At 36.4% G+C, this 15,218-nt stretch overlaps 1 protein-coding gene across 3 annotated transcripts in view; it reads right to left on the bottom strand.

Annotated features, from left to right (window-relative positions):
- Positions 1 to 15,218, bottom strand: part of ABI3BP (ABI family member 3 binding protein) — a 233,430-nt gene that overhangs the window by 173,742 nt on the left and 44,470 nt on the right. For all 3 annotated transcript variants that reach the window (XM_023508060.1, XM_023508061.1, XM_012812736.2), the window contains exon 2: positions 3,046 to 3,225. In XM_023508060.1, the coding sequence (XP_023363828.1) occupies positions 3,046 to 3,225 (180 nt within the window). The remainder of the gene's footprint in view (positions 1 to 3,045; positions 3,226 to 15,218) is intronic.

Here is a 15,218-nt window from a genome sequence, read left to right as displayed (position 1 = left end):
TTAGGAGAATATAAATGATTTCTCTTCTTTTTAAACATAACCTCTCTTAAAAAGACTCCAAAAAGCTCTAGTTGTCTTCATCAAGAAGGAAGTAAAGACACAGCAGGAAGGAATATTAGTCCATATAAACAAACTATGTTACAGAGGTTCAAGCCTATGCATTTCAGCTATTTCTTTTTCTTTATGCATATTTAAACTATATGTCAGGGATTGTAAGTACGACGACAACAAAGATAATTTTTTTCTGCATGCAATAAAATTTGTTTAGTGAAAAGGATTGTGCTGGGGTGGTGCCTGTGCTCAAAGGAGTAGGGCACTGGCCCCTTATACTGGAGGTGGCAGGTTCAAACCTGGCCCCAGCCAAAAAACTGCAAAAAAAAGAAGAATTATGCTATTGATTGCAACAATCATGAATATGATTTATAATTCTAGCGTTCAGTTCTTTCAGGAATGTAGAAGAAATGGTTTTTGCCATCAGGATTGTACGTCATGTTACACCCATTACCTCTCACCTCCCTTCTTTCTGTGCCTAATGCCCAAACACAAGGAATCTGTGGCCAGGTAACCTTCTAGGTCCTGCAGAGTGGCCTTTTGACTGAACTCAAATTTTATAGAACCAATCCTTTTATTTTTATTAATACATATTTGTTCATCTTTTACATTTTAATTTTATTTTTAAAATGAACATAATTAAGATACCAAAGAATAAAATAAGTTTCCACAAAATAATCCTCTAAGTATGGCCAGCAGAATAGGAACATCAGTAAGCCATGAGGCTACAGTGACGGCTGCTACAGTCTAGCTATAACTTTCCCTGGAGGGTGAGAGTTATGGGGGTCGAGTATGCCGGTCTGTCATCAGCTTTTGACAATAACGCACTATGTTTCTGTTTGAAGTACAATTTGTGAATAATAGTAGAGCTTGACAGTATTCTTTAGTGCTGTCTGCTTAACAACTCATCATGTCAAAGACAACCAAGAAAACACAGAAGGAAGAAAACAGATTTTAAATGAGGATTGGGAATTGCAACAATTTCTCGTTTCTGCCAAAGATAAGATGATTTGCTTGCTTTGCGATACTGCAGTATCAACAATAAAGAAACTCAATGTTGGGCAGCGCCTGTGGCTCAAAGGAGTAGGGTGCTAGTCCCATGTACCAGAGGTGGCGGGTTCAAACCCAGCCCTGGCCAAAAACTGCAAAAAGAAAAAGAAAGAAACTCAGTGCAATGCTCATCAACCAGGACCACAATATTCTAAATTAGAGGAGGAGGCACGAAAGGTTGTACTGCAGAAATTAGCAGATGAAAAGCAAAAGCAAAGACAATTTTTTCCAGCAGCCATAACACCTGGAAATAATGTCACTCAAGCAACTTATAAAGTAGCTTATATACTCAGGGGAAAAAGGGAAACCAAGCAGTGATATAGAAATAGTGAAAGAATTATAGGATGCTTTAGGTTCTAACAATGCTTCAAAGTACAAACAACTCCCTCTGTCAAGGAGAACCATAACTGACCAGAAACAAGAATTGCCTTCAGTTTAACAGAACAATTTCACACAATATTTCAAAAGGAAAATATATACTATTCAATCACTTTGGCTGAATTAATGGACACCACTGACTCTGTGCAGGTTTTATACTTCATTCGGGTTGCAACAGGAGACTTTTTTATGCTACAAAGAGTTAGTCTCTATAGGTACTCTTGCAACCAGAACATGGGGAAGAGATATTTCATCAAGTTTCAAGATAAATGTCATGAAGTTGGACCGAATTTGGTAAATTTAGTGACTCGATGTACAGATGGCACACTTTCCATGACAGGAAAACATAAAGGGTTGGTTGCACAGCTAAGGGAAGTCTTAGCAGGTCCAGATACTCTCATTTCGTTTTCATTGTATCTTGCATCAGCAAAATCTCTGAGCAAAAGCTACTATTTTAAATGATATTTTGCAACAAGTTATAAGTATTGCTAACCACATTCATGTAAATGCAATACAGCATGGTCATGACACGCTAAAGTTGAATGACAAAGTAATTCAGGATGGTTTGCCATATCATTCTAAAATGTATTGCCTACCACAAGCACAGATGTCAGCCAAAATTTTATCTCTGCAAGAACAAATAGTTCAATTTTATGGAGAAGAGAAATCAGCAGTGTGAATTATTGAAGGAAGATTTGTATAGGAATGCAGGTTCTATGTCATATCAAAATGACTTAAATATTTCTTCGCACAGTAAAACTAAGTATATTTATGATATGTAGTAAAAAAAAAAAAAAAAGACAAGCATTTTGACAAAAAGCTATCTATTTTCAAAATACTCCTCCGAAAGGAAATTTCAGATGAACATTTTCCCCAGTTAGCCTTTTCCCAAAAGCTATTGACGAACAGGATGATACACAGGAATCATCTGAAGAATATGCAGCTATGATACATGCAGACCTATTAATTGGAGAATACAGTGAAAGGTTCACTGACTTTGAGAATCATGGCATCACACTCAAATTTTCCAAGGTGAGCATTCCCAGCCTCACCTAGTTGATATCAGCAAGGCACCCTAAGAACTACAGATGGAATTGATGGAGCTCTCAGTAGATGACGTTTCAAAGTCATTGTTTGATGCTAAGAAAGGTGCAGTTAAAATATGGAAAAATGCAGTAGAATATCCATGCCTGTGACAACATGCCTATAAAATACTTTCTTGCTTTTCAACCAGTTATTGCTGCAAATATACCCTCTCCTACCTAATCCAAATCAAGATGCCAGGATCAACTGAAACGGTCCCCATGGTGCAAACAAACATTCAAATGCTTCCCAACAAAAAGGGACGCAACAAAGTTAGTAAAAGGTTAGTTAACTTTACAATTAACAGATAGTTTTCATTTTGGGAAATTATTAAGTACGTAGCAGTTACATTTTTACAAAATAATGTACATTTTTAAGTGTATCTGATTGAAGTGTCTAGAATGGAGCCTTATTTGATTGCAGTTAAATGAATGCCACCTTCCAGTGTGAGAATGTTCCCCACCCCTGCACGAGACAACTTACCCACTACAGCCTCTGTGAATTTCCCTTCTGCAGGAAGAGGGAAGTACTGGTTTGGAGATGTGTTGCTGCCATATCCCAGGAGAAAACCTTCAAGCTTTACATTTGGATTTGGACGCAAGAACTTCAAGAGGATGGAGTCACTTGTGGTGTTGACATGGACCCTCAGGCTTGGTCTTTTACCTAGCAATGGAAATAAAAAAACACAGAGGCCTGTTACTTCTCCTCTTTAGTATCCCATGCAAATTCCCAGCAAGGATTGATTGCTACAGACATCATTTTTGAAACAAATGCTGTTGACTCTGCCACTCAGTATTCCAAGCACAATTCCAAATGCCGAAAATGTAGTCATTGTCTTTGACAGCAAAGAAAATGGGCTTAATAGCACAAATCAGCCTGGAATAAAAAGTAAAATCTTAGGGGTTCAATACTTGGTAGCTTATTCTCAAGCAGGTAGATAGAATCTGGCTATTTGGTGAGGCACTGTTGTCCAGAACCTTCACTTTAGACACACTGTCTGGGGATAATGAAAAGACCTAAATTTCCTTATTGGTACAATTGAATTGCTACAGCTTGAAACCCCCAAGCCTCCTCTATGCAGGGCTTTGGTAGTGTCAGAACGTAGGATTTGCCAGAACGCAGTGCTTTGGTAGTGTCGAAAGAGAAGGATTCTGTCTTATGGATAATGGAGAAGGTATAGAACAGAGAATTCTGGAAGTCCCAGAAGGGTTGAGAAGTTGATTCATTCTATTGGGAGCTCACTAGGTCAGTTAGGCTGCTGCACAGAGACACCCAACTGGGAGCTGAAGATCTAAGTGTGATACTCTGGACTGGAGTCAGGTCCATGCATGGCGTTTCATTAGCTTGTAAGTAATGATTGGATGGACTATCCTAGAGAACCTGGAGATTGAAAAGAGAAACCCTACTCAAACTCAAGACGCTTTTAACTACCAATGCAGCAGGGGTAAATAATCACACCAACCACAGGTCTTGACCAAGCCGTGAGGAAACACATTATCTTTTGCCTTTGGAGTCACAAGGAACCTAGTTCAAACACCAGCTCTGTGACTTACTGTGGCCCCTGGCAACTCATCTAACATGCTTGAGCCTTAGCTTCTTGGTGTATAAATGATGGATCACATCTGCCTTCTTGCTGGGTTATTTATAAAGATTAGTCAGTGTAAATAGTACAGTTTTAAAGTTGGCATGGAGTGATTGCTCAACAACGGCTCTAGCTATGATTCAAAACTCAAAAAAACTTTTTTTTGAAAGTTCATCTCAAATTCATTTGGTAATAAACCCCAGTCAGAACTGTCATGAGGCCATTTAGTCTTTCTTTAATCCCACTACTGACCATTCACATGTAAATGGTGCCAATCAAGATCTCCCTGAGGAAAGTATATAATATGGGGTTTAGACATCCTATCTGGCCATCCCCCAATTTCTGAATTCCACAACATGTTGAGCACAAGCATTTTAGATAAGAGATTATGAGCCTGAATTATTTTCTTTATTCCCAACAATATATTTAAAATGTTCTGCCTATAGACAGGACTGTATTTGCCAATTTAATAATTCACATTCCATCTCCTATTAATCAAAGACTTACATTGTACGAATACCAGTCATCACATCTGCACAGCTCCCCAAGACTATCACACTGAATTTTTTATACTGCAACCAAAAATCAGCCAGGACAGCCCCAATAAAGCTACATTAAAAGATTCAATTAGGCCTTGGGAAAATAAAAAACAACCATTTTAGGGGGGTACTACATTGTGAGAATTATTCATACCTCAGCAGCTAGGACTATAGTTTTCATGTATGTGCATAGTACTTTCTATTTTCTAAGAACTTGATGAAATTTTATAAACACTTGAATCTCAGATTACTATACTTATACCTGTGGAAAAATTGAAACTCATAGATCCTGGGTAGCTTATATAAAGTCCAAGAAAGGATCTTATGACTTATCTAAAACAATTCCTACAAATGAAGAGATTGAGGTCTTTTGTACATGAAGTCATCCTGCATGTTAAATGTAGGGTCAAAGCTGGATCTTACCTTCCCTGCTGTCTTTTCATTGAGAACTTTGCCATTTCCCAACAGAATAAGGCATGGCTAAGCCATAGACCACCATGTGCAAATCCATGCTAAACACGGATGCTTTGTGCTAACTTCACCAGATTTTGATAAGGTGATGTATACTTCAAATAAAACAGATTTTTTTCTAAGTCTTTTTTTCTCTTTTTAACAATGTGCCTACATTATCTCTAGAGTTAATTCGCCTTCCTTTTTTTTTTTTGTGGGGGGGGGTGTTTTTTTTATATTGAGACAGATTCTCACTCAGTTGCCCTGAGTTGAGTACTATGGCATCATAGCTCACAGCAACTTCAAATTCTTGGGCTCAAGCAATCCTCTTGTTTCAGCCTCCTGAGTAGCTGTGACTACAGTCACCTGCCACAAACCCCAGGTAGTTTTTCTATTTTTAGTAGGTACAGGGTCTTGCTGTTGCTCAGACTGGTCTTGAACTCCTAAGCTCAGGAGATCCACCTGCCTTGGTCTCCCAGAGTGCTAGGATTACAGGTGTGAGCCACTGCCCCCAGCCCTTACTTCACTTTTCTTAAAAGTATGGAACAAATGTAAGTCCAGCACATATTCTGTTACTTTAGAAGGTTATCAGATCTTATAGTAAATCAAAACACAGCCAGCCTGTTTCCAACACTGAGATGAGACGAGTATAAGGACTCTTAGGGCACTTAGGCTGTACTCATGTTTGACCAAGGGCCAAGAGCATCACATTAGACCTTTGCCCATGAACTCTGGTCTGACGTACCACATTATTCCTCCCCTGGGAAAGTGGAAGTAACAGCTATGCTGAATGAGAAACAGGAAGGCTATGAAAAGAGCTGGAAGTGATCGCATCTCTTGTGCATAAGCCTCTTCATGACTTCAGTCATGACATTAATTTTTAATCTTTGATAATAAATTTATTTTCAGTCTGAATAATTCTTGTTTAATGGTTTGGAACACTAGTCAAGTAATGGCTGTTATCTTTCAGCAGTTAGTATGAAGATCTCTGGTGAGGGATTTCCGTATAATACAACATGATACAAGCTTTACTAGTACAAAATCTACCTGTAAAATGGTATATATGTTACCCAGAAAATCCTAGGAGTATACAGAAATAAGAGTAGTGGAAGAACACTTTACTGCATCTTATATGAGAAACAAAGTACATGTCAATATGAGTAGAAGAAAACAAAAAGTGAACGTTTTAGGAAAGCAATACCAGTAGGCCTTAGAAAAAAGATTGCATATTGCCAAAGTAGAATCTTGGATCTATGACAGTGGCTTCTAATCCTCTGATTGCAACACCTTTAAGGCATCCCTAAGTACTACAAAGGGTATTGTGAAATTCTGAAAAAAAATTCCTTCAAAACAAAATTAGTAAATACTTGCCCTGCAGCATTAAAAACAGTGGCAAGATGGTGAGACTAGAAAATCAGACAAAAGTTAGGGTACTGTAAGTTCAAAGAACCAACCAGAAAAAGTAGTAAAGTACTAGTATTGCCCGAGGCACAGGTGCTAGGCATACATATAATTTTGACCCCCAAAATTCTGAGTAGCTGTGGTCAGTTGCATTCAAGCTCTACAAAGAAACAGTTTGAACGCGTGGCACTTGGACCAGTGGCACTTAGCAATCATGGACATCTCTGTGGGCCTGTGAGAAAGGAGTCATCACTACATCCCTTCAGTAGGAGGAATTCTTTCATATCTAATCTCTCATAAGGTTATCTTACACTTTCCAAAATATTTCAGAATGTAGTCTAAATTGTTGATATTATGTTGTTAAAGATTATATAAATACTTCAAGGGAGAAACTGAAAAATATTAAAGTTCTCTTCTAAAAAAATACTTATTAATGTAATAATAATAATTAGCTTAGTGTATGTGTATATGCTTTCCATTTTTAAAAACACCAATGAAGAAATTAGAAATATTCTAAATAGAAAGTTTAGGCTTAAACCATATTAGGTACAGTGTTAATTTCTATAAGATACTATGAAAAAGAATAGTTACCATACTGATACCAGTAAAATAATTACTCATTATTTCAGTATTAAAAGCATAACTCCATTCTTACCCATAACATGTTATTTTGGGGATAGGGAGATTTCCACTTATAATTCCAGCCTCTATACTTGGTCAGCCACTTATTTTGCTATATAAAATCAAATTTTCTAAGACATTAAAATAACTAAATGAATTCCCATTGGTTGAGATATAGCACATGCAGCATAGATTGGAAAATTTGTTAAATTAGATCAAATTTTTAAAGTTTTGAATTATGAAAGAAATAACAAGAAAAAGAAAAGTCAAGCTATACATTGGGAGGTAATATTTGTGATACCTGTGTCTGTTAAAGGACTTGCATTCAGAAATGAAAAAGTTATGAATAGATTCCTCACTAAAGGAGACACATGATAGCCAAAAAGCACATGAAAAGATGCTTGACGGGGGTTGAGGATGGGAGTGGGGACATTGTCAGATGTTTTCTGTAAAGGGTCAGATTGTAAATAGCTTAAGCTTGACAAGATAGATGTTCTCTACTGCAACTATTCAACTCTGCCATTGTAGCACAAAAGTAGCTATAGACATTATGCAAATAAATGGCTGTGTTCCAACAAAACAACATTTATAAAAATAGGCAGTGGTTGGACTTGGCATGTAGGTCATTGTTTACCAACTTCTAGTCAACACCATACATCATTAGTCATCAGGAAAATGCAAATTAAAACCATAGTGAGACACCACACACATAAGAATGGCTAAAATTAAAGAAAACTATCAATAACAAGTGAGGCTGTCCATATATTTCATAGAATGTTAATGTTAAATGGTATAACTACTTGGGAAACCTGTTGGGCTGTTAGCAACTAACTTATCAATTTCATTTTTACCTAGGAGAAATTGAAACATAAGTCTGCAAAAAGCTTTGCATGCAAATATTCAAAGCTTCACCAAACTAGGAACAAACCCTGCAGTTAAATAGATATACAAATTATGGCTCATCCGTACAATGATATATGACTCAGAAATCCTTCTAGAACAAATTACCTATGTACATAACAACATGGTTGAATCTTGTGTGGCATGCCGTCATGCCATAGCAGAACAGGCTAAGACTTTCCTCACCTCCACATCCACCCTAGACTCTCCTTCATAGCACTGATGGAAGTAATTTCATATAGTGCCTAATATTATTATTCACCATTTAACAATTATAATAATAATTTATATATTATTCACATATATAAAATCATCTGGTCCTCTTTAGTCATTTTTGTGACAATGCCATATTATCCTTTCTGGGCACATCATCTTATTAAGGAGCTATCAAGATGCCACATCATCAAGTTTATGTATTAAGCCGGGCAGTTACTATATGTCAACATATTTAAAAACTTCCAAAAAATCATAGTTGATGGCATAGATTACATTTAATTGAACGTCAATGCTATTTTAACATAAGACTTAGAAATAATTTAACATTTCATGTAATTCTTAGAGAGTCAAAAGCAATCACATAACACAGCCTTTGTGTTCAAATGACTCTCCCTGCCCTGGTACCATGATCCAAGGAAAGGCGCCCAAAGGAAAAAGAAAACCATGTGGAGTTTCAGTTATTTTTCTGTGACAGCACAGGATAAAGAGAGTGGCCAAGGCAATTAGACAAGTATCTTTAGTTGCTCCTGATTTTTACATAAAAATGTGTGTTATTTAGTCTACAGCATGACTTTTTCTTACCAACAATCTGAAAGCCAGTGATGCTAGTGGAAATTTTTCATAACAGAAAAAACAAAGCAAAAAAAAGAAAAAGAAAAAACACAGCAACTTCAGTTAAATACTTTAAGGAAGTAAAAAGAAGAATAAAGATTAAATATTATTATTAATTAAATATCAGTTATTATTAAAACCACTTTCACTAGTGCTGAAAGGGCAAGATTCTTGAATGACCTTCCATCACAAGGAGAGTCTGTCTAAGATAGCTGTAGAGATAAGGAATGTCAAGGCCCATTCTTGAGAGGCACTATGGCATGCCAGAACAAAGTAAGGAAAAGAAATTAAATTGCTTTGGTGGTGGTGGTGGTAGTAGGGTGTGTGTGTGTGTGTGTGTGCGCATGCCTGTGTGTACATGTGTGCAAAATTATAATTAAAAACACTTATAGTGTTATTGCTAGGTAAATCCTTTATAAACTTTAAGCTCTTATATTCCAGCTATCAATTTCATATATCTCATGGTATTCTGGCTCCCTGGATCTCTGGGCTTGAATTCTTTCTCAAAATCTCACATTCTCTATCACTCTCTTCTCAACTCTTTGGGAAAAAACACCCACTAGGGAATTCCTTAGAGCTTGGAAAGAAATATAACCTGCAGTAAACATGTAGGTTCTCTACAACATGTCTTCTAGAAAGAGGGATGTCACTGACAGTTGTTTAGGTTGTGCACTGCAAAACTCTAAGTGGCATCATTCAAACCATGTTTTATGGTTGTATACATTAACCACATCCATAAAGGCCATACAAAAATAATTGCTACTTATACAAATGAGTGATTTGATAAGGATAACCAACCTCTCATTCCCTAATAGTCTCAAGCTGGCCCAATCAACTGTCCTTCTTATTATATGCCTTATCTTCCCTGTACCTTAATTCTGCTATCAGTAGGAGTGAGGGGTATTGGTAGACGATGCTTGGTATAAGCTGGAGAGGAGCTCAACTACACATGCTTCGGATATTGTTATACCCAATTTACAAATGAAATTATTTCATCATCATTCGTATATGTATATGTATACATATAACCCAAATGATGAATCAAGAATTTAAATAAGAACAATAGAGGAAAAAGAGATTCCAGGCATTCAGAAAATGGTAACTTAACAGCACACAGCTTTAGAGGTAGGTAGAAGGAATCCCTATTTATGTTCCATAAACATAAATCTGAAAATACAAGAAAAAATCTGATTAAAATGATTAAAGAAAACAAATAATTTTTTAATAAATCTCATAGAAAACTGCATTTAGAGAATTGTACAAGAAAAAGTTGTGACAAAAGTCCCATAAGCCTCAGTGCCAGGGAATGGGGCCTTTAAAAAGATTTAGAACATGGCTTTATTCACACATGATCATATCTTAGCAATGAGCTCAAACTATAGCATTCTGGGATCTTCTCTCCACGGTAAGCAGAATAGTATATTCCCTCCCCAAGTTGCCTTGTCATGAGTCTGCCAGCTGGAAGACAAGTTTCCACCCACAACATGTGCTTTCAGAATTCAGGAAAAAGTCCCAGTTCACCTCAAGAGCTCCCCTTATAAAGCCACAGCCAAATAATTCTCATAGATCCATCACCCCTAGGAGTCAACTAGTTAGCTTTTTATTAGGATTTTATGGTCATGAAATATCTAGAGACTATTTGCTATTGAATTTAGAAAGAAATGTCATTTTGCCAAAAGTTTTAGAGGGAAAATCTTTTCCTCCTAATGGGGCACTTTATACCTTTTTGCCCAGCTATTTATGTAAGTGAGTTCCATTTCAGCTAAAACCACCAGTTTCCACCTTGGTCAGAATTCCCAGTGCCCTGGTTTCTCAGGCCAATACTTCACTGTCTGGAGACTTTGGATGACTGAATGAGACAGACCGAACCTGCCAGTGTTGACATGTTAGCACCACTTGGCAAGCCTAATAGTTTTACCAAAGAAGCAATAACTTCATTACCTACTTTGTAACTCAACCAACAGCCAAGTAGGAAATTTACTTTCGTAGACCAGCTTCTAAGTCAACAGTCTCTCAGTCTCAGGAAGACATCTCATTAAGGCATACACAACTGTTACTTGTACACATTCCCAAGATCTCATTCTGCTAAAGCTACCCTTTAAAGTTGGAGGCATCCTAGGAGTTTTGGGGAGGTAGGGGGAAGAGAGAGAAGGAGGAGCAACCACATGTAATCAATGACTGTATATAGGTATTTGCTGTAAGGAAAGCAAGGCAGTGACATGGCTAACTTCAAATGACCAAAAAACAAACAAGCAAACAAAAAACTAAATAATATTTGTAGTTGTCTTTGGGGAATATGTATTTTTACTTATCTGCTTTTCATTTTATCTGTTCATTAACTATTGGGTAGTAGGCATTAGTGAGGCAAATTCAAATACGGCATGTCTGATTGCAAGGACTGTGCATTCTAGTAAATTAGGCAGACGAATAAGTCATCCATTTCAGTATAGTGTGATCAATACAATTAGTACAAAGTGCCTATGATAGAGTAGCAAAAACAAATGTATAAAGAAAACATTATACGTCCCTTTCGTTTTAACCAGTCTTTGAAATAGTTTTTATTCTGAGGATATGCCTAAAGCAGATATGAAAGTAAAGGGGGAAATACTGTGATGTCAAGGCCTATTTTGTAATACTCTTTCTGTCCCAATTTGGACAATTGGTAGATTTCTTAGTAATTACTACTTATTTAGTACATATAAAAGAAAAAGAAGAAACCCAATTGGCTCAGGAACATACATATAACAAAATTCATTTCCTTTCTTTTGGTTCTTTGCTCAATTTTCATGAAAATCTATGGAGATGATTTGCTTACATTCTCTTGCTATTTAAAGCAAGATATAACACAGAGGTGCTTCTGATGTAAAGGGGGACAGGCTCCATGCCAGTGCTCTGAAAGTGTCCTTGGTTAGAGAATCAGCAGCACCCGAGAACTGGTATGAGTTCATATTCTTAGACTCCATCCAAGATCTATTGAATCAGAAATTCGAGGGTGGGGACAACAATCCGTATTTCAGTAAGAGGTTGACATTCTGATGCACACTCAGGTTTGAGAACCATTACTCTGTGTACATTCGGTGCACTGAAAATAAAATGAATGGGCCCAATGTCATTAGACTATCTGGAGAAAAAAGACCTCATCTACAACTCTGTCAAGTTTCCTGTCATGAGAAGTTTACATGTATTTTGGCCTCTGAACAAATTCTATAGAATAGGGTTTTTGAGAATTATAATTTCTGGAGACACACGAGGTAAAATGTCTCACTGTGGCTTCTGAACATCAGTTATGTGTCTTTAAATCAACCAATCCATTTAGGGACTTTGAAGCAAAGATGAGTTATTTTCCCAACATTTCATTATACTACATACAAAATTCCAAACATACAGAAGGGTTGAATAATGTAGTCCACAGTCATAGAACCACTAGCATAAATCAATGTCTATTTTACTTGTTTTATTATATATTTTTCCGTTTCTCCCTCCCTCTAGCCATCATTCAATCCACCTTACTTTTTAATGAATTTCAAAGTAAGTTGCACATCAGCACTCTTCACTCCTAAATACTTTTGTGTGTGTATAATTAACTAGAGCTTCATATTTCTTCATATTTTTCCTTTGAGATAAAGTTTACATACAATGAAATACATAAATCTTAACTGTGCACTGCTGATATTTTCCAAATGCCGTACAGCTGTGTAACTCAAACCTTCATTCAATCCAGAAACTTCCTCCCTTCCAGTTCATTCCCACCCCATCCTTCTAGAAACAACTATAGTTCTTATTTTTACTACTACATATTAGTTTTGCCTATTCTAGGCTTCAAATTAAATAGAATCACACAACATGTAGTTTTTATGTAAGGCTTCTTGCACTCCAAATATTTTCAAGATTTATCAATTTTGTGGCCATAATTTTTGTTTTTGTCTCTATATCTTCAAAGAATCAGCATTTTTATATCTTCCAAAAATCAACTTCTCTTGATAGTACTAATTTTTAAATATATTTATTCTATTATCATAAATTTTTTCTAAGAGGAAGGGAAAATTATATATGTATATTTTTCTACCTAGATATTTATTTACAAAATGTTATTTACCAGGAGAACAAAAATATAAACTTGTGTATTGACAGTAAACACTACGGATACATGTAAATAAGTGCTTGATGGGGTGGCGCCTGTGGCTCAGTGAGTAGAGCACCGGCCCCATATACCAAGGGTGGTGGGTTCAAACCCGGCCCCGGCCAAACTGCAACAAAAAATAGCCAGGCTTTGTGGCAGGCACCTGTAGTCTCAACTACTCAGGAGAGTCAGGCTTAGAGAATCACCTAAGCCTAAGAGCTGGAGGTTGCAGTGAGCTGTGACGTCACAGCACTCTACCAAGGGTGACAGGATGAGACTCTGTCTCTTAAAAAAAAAAGTGCTTGATGGTCAATGCACACAAAACCATACAATGATTTCATCTTCACTGAAAAGAAAAGTACTAGACACTGCTACTCAAGGTCTCTGGAACCTTTCCTGTTTACTCCCAGATGGTAAGACTAAGCTTCTTTTGAAAAGTGTAATATTGATTTCCTTATGTCTAAGGATGATTTTCATCCAGATGAAAATGGAAAAGTCTAAAACCATGTTTCATAAGAAAAAAATTGCTAAGAGGGACTTTACCTAACAAATATAATCAGTGTAATCTGGTTGTTTGTACCCTCAATGAATCCCCAAAAATAAAAAAATAAAGAAAAAGGAAAAAATTGCTTGTCCTTACAATTCTCAGAATGATCAGCTATCAAAAATCACAAAAAATATGTCACTGTAATTATTAATAATATCTGTTTATATTGCTCTGTTCAAGTAGTTTTCTAAAAGGTGATTTTTCTTTATTTTTTCTTCTCTCCGTCACTCCTTTTGGGAACACAATAGATTCCATTGACCAAATAGAAGTCAAGTTTAATCAAGGTGCTTCTTATAGGACAAAGCAGACAATGCTTAACTTCTGCTGATACTATAAGATATGCTGCAAATGTCAGATTAAATATTTTCACTGCCAAAACATTGTTCTAAGGAGCAAATTGGAAATACTCTTGATACAAATATTGTGCCATCTTGTAAAAATCATTGTCAAAATAGTAAGAAAAAAAGAAAGAAAGAATTTTCTTAATTAAATCTGTAGGGTTTTTTGGCTGGGGGGGGGGACTATATTGTCTAGGCTGGTCTCAAACTCCACCTCAGAATCCCAAGTAGCTGGGATTGCAGGTACACGCTACCACCTCTGGCTCCTGGTTTTTTGTTTTGTTTTTCTTTCTTTCTTTCTTTCTTTTCAACGTCTCACAAATAAAATGATATGGAGCTGGAACCAATGGTTTCATCTACCATCATTGCTTAGACATTTGGAATCTTCATGAACTATTTGTAATTTTTTTAGTTCACAAATATTCAGCACTGATGGTATGCAGCTGGTTATTTTGAGATTTCACAGCATTGAAAATCTTCCATAGGATAGAGAAAAATGGCTAAACCATCACGAGAGCATGGCCAGGTAGCGTCATGAACTTAGGCAGAATGGAGCAGTGAGGCTTAAGGAGGCTCTCAGAAGGCCATTTGTCATCAGCCTCACAGTGGGACATCTCTTTTTAATGAGGTGCTATAAAAACCAGGAGATGTTAGGTGCCCTGCCCTATCTGAGGCTCATTTTTTTCCTCTATAAAATGAATCAGAGAACCCTGAATCTATTCTCAATCTAATATCCAAGAATATCTCCAACATCTCATCTATGTAAAATACTATCTTCCTACTAAAATGTAGGAAATTCCAAATAAATCAGAAAATAAATTTTTAATAGAAACACTATCCTAATAATTTCCAGATAATATTTATTTTTCATAGGACTTGCACTTCAAATATAAAAAAAAGAACAAAATTTTCTCCTAGGTACATGGGAGAAAAGATGTGACTGTCATATACAATTTTTAATAGCTCTAGTAAGATATAAGTTATATAGCATAAAGTTATCCCATAGTAATTATATAGTTCAGTGATTTTTAGTAAACTTACAAAAGTTAATAAATTTATAGAATTTACTAAATCTACCACAACTCATTTTGAGAACATTTCCATACAGAGTGTTCAACCTGTGGCCCATGGGCCACTTGCAGATTATTTGAGGACTATTTTGCTTATCTGTGACATTGAATATTGCAAAAATTATATACAGACTTTTTTTTTCTCATCAGCCTTCATTAATGTGGCTCAGTGCCTATGCTCAGTGGTTAGGGGCACTGGCCACATACACCAGAACTGGCAGGTTGAGCCCGGGCCAGGCCTGCTAAACAACAATGACAAG

This window comes from Otolemur garnettii, unplaced genomic scaffold (assembly GCF_000181295.1).
Source record: "Otolemur garnettii isolate 467f Iridium unplaced genomic scaffold, OtoGar3 scaffold00220, whole genome shotgun sequence".
Lineage (NCBI taxonomy): Eukaryota > Metazoa > Chordata > Mammalia > Primates > Galagidae > Otolemur > Otolemur garnettii.
Note: the sequence above shows the minus strand (reverse complement) of the source record. Positions and strands in the feature narration are given on the sequence as shown.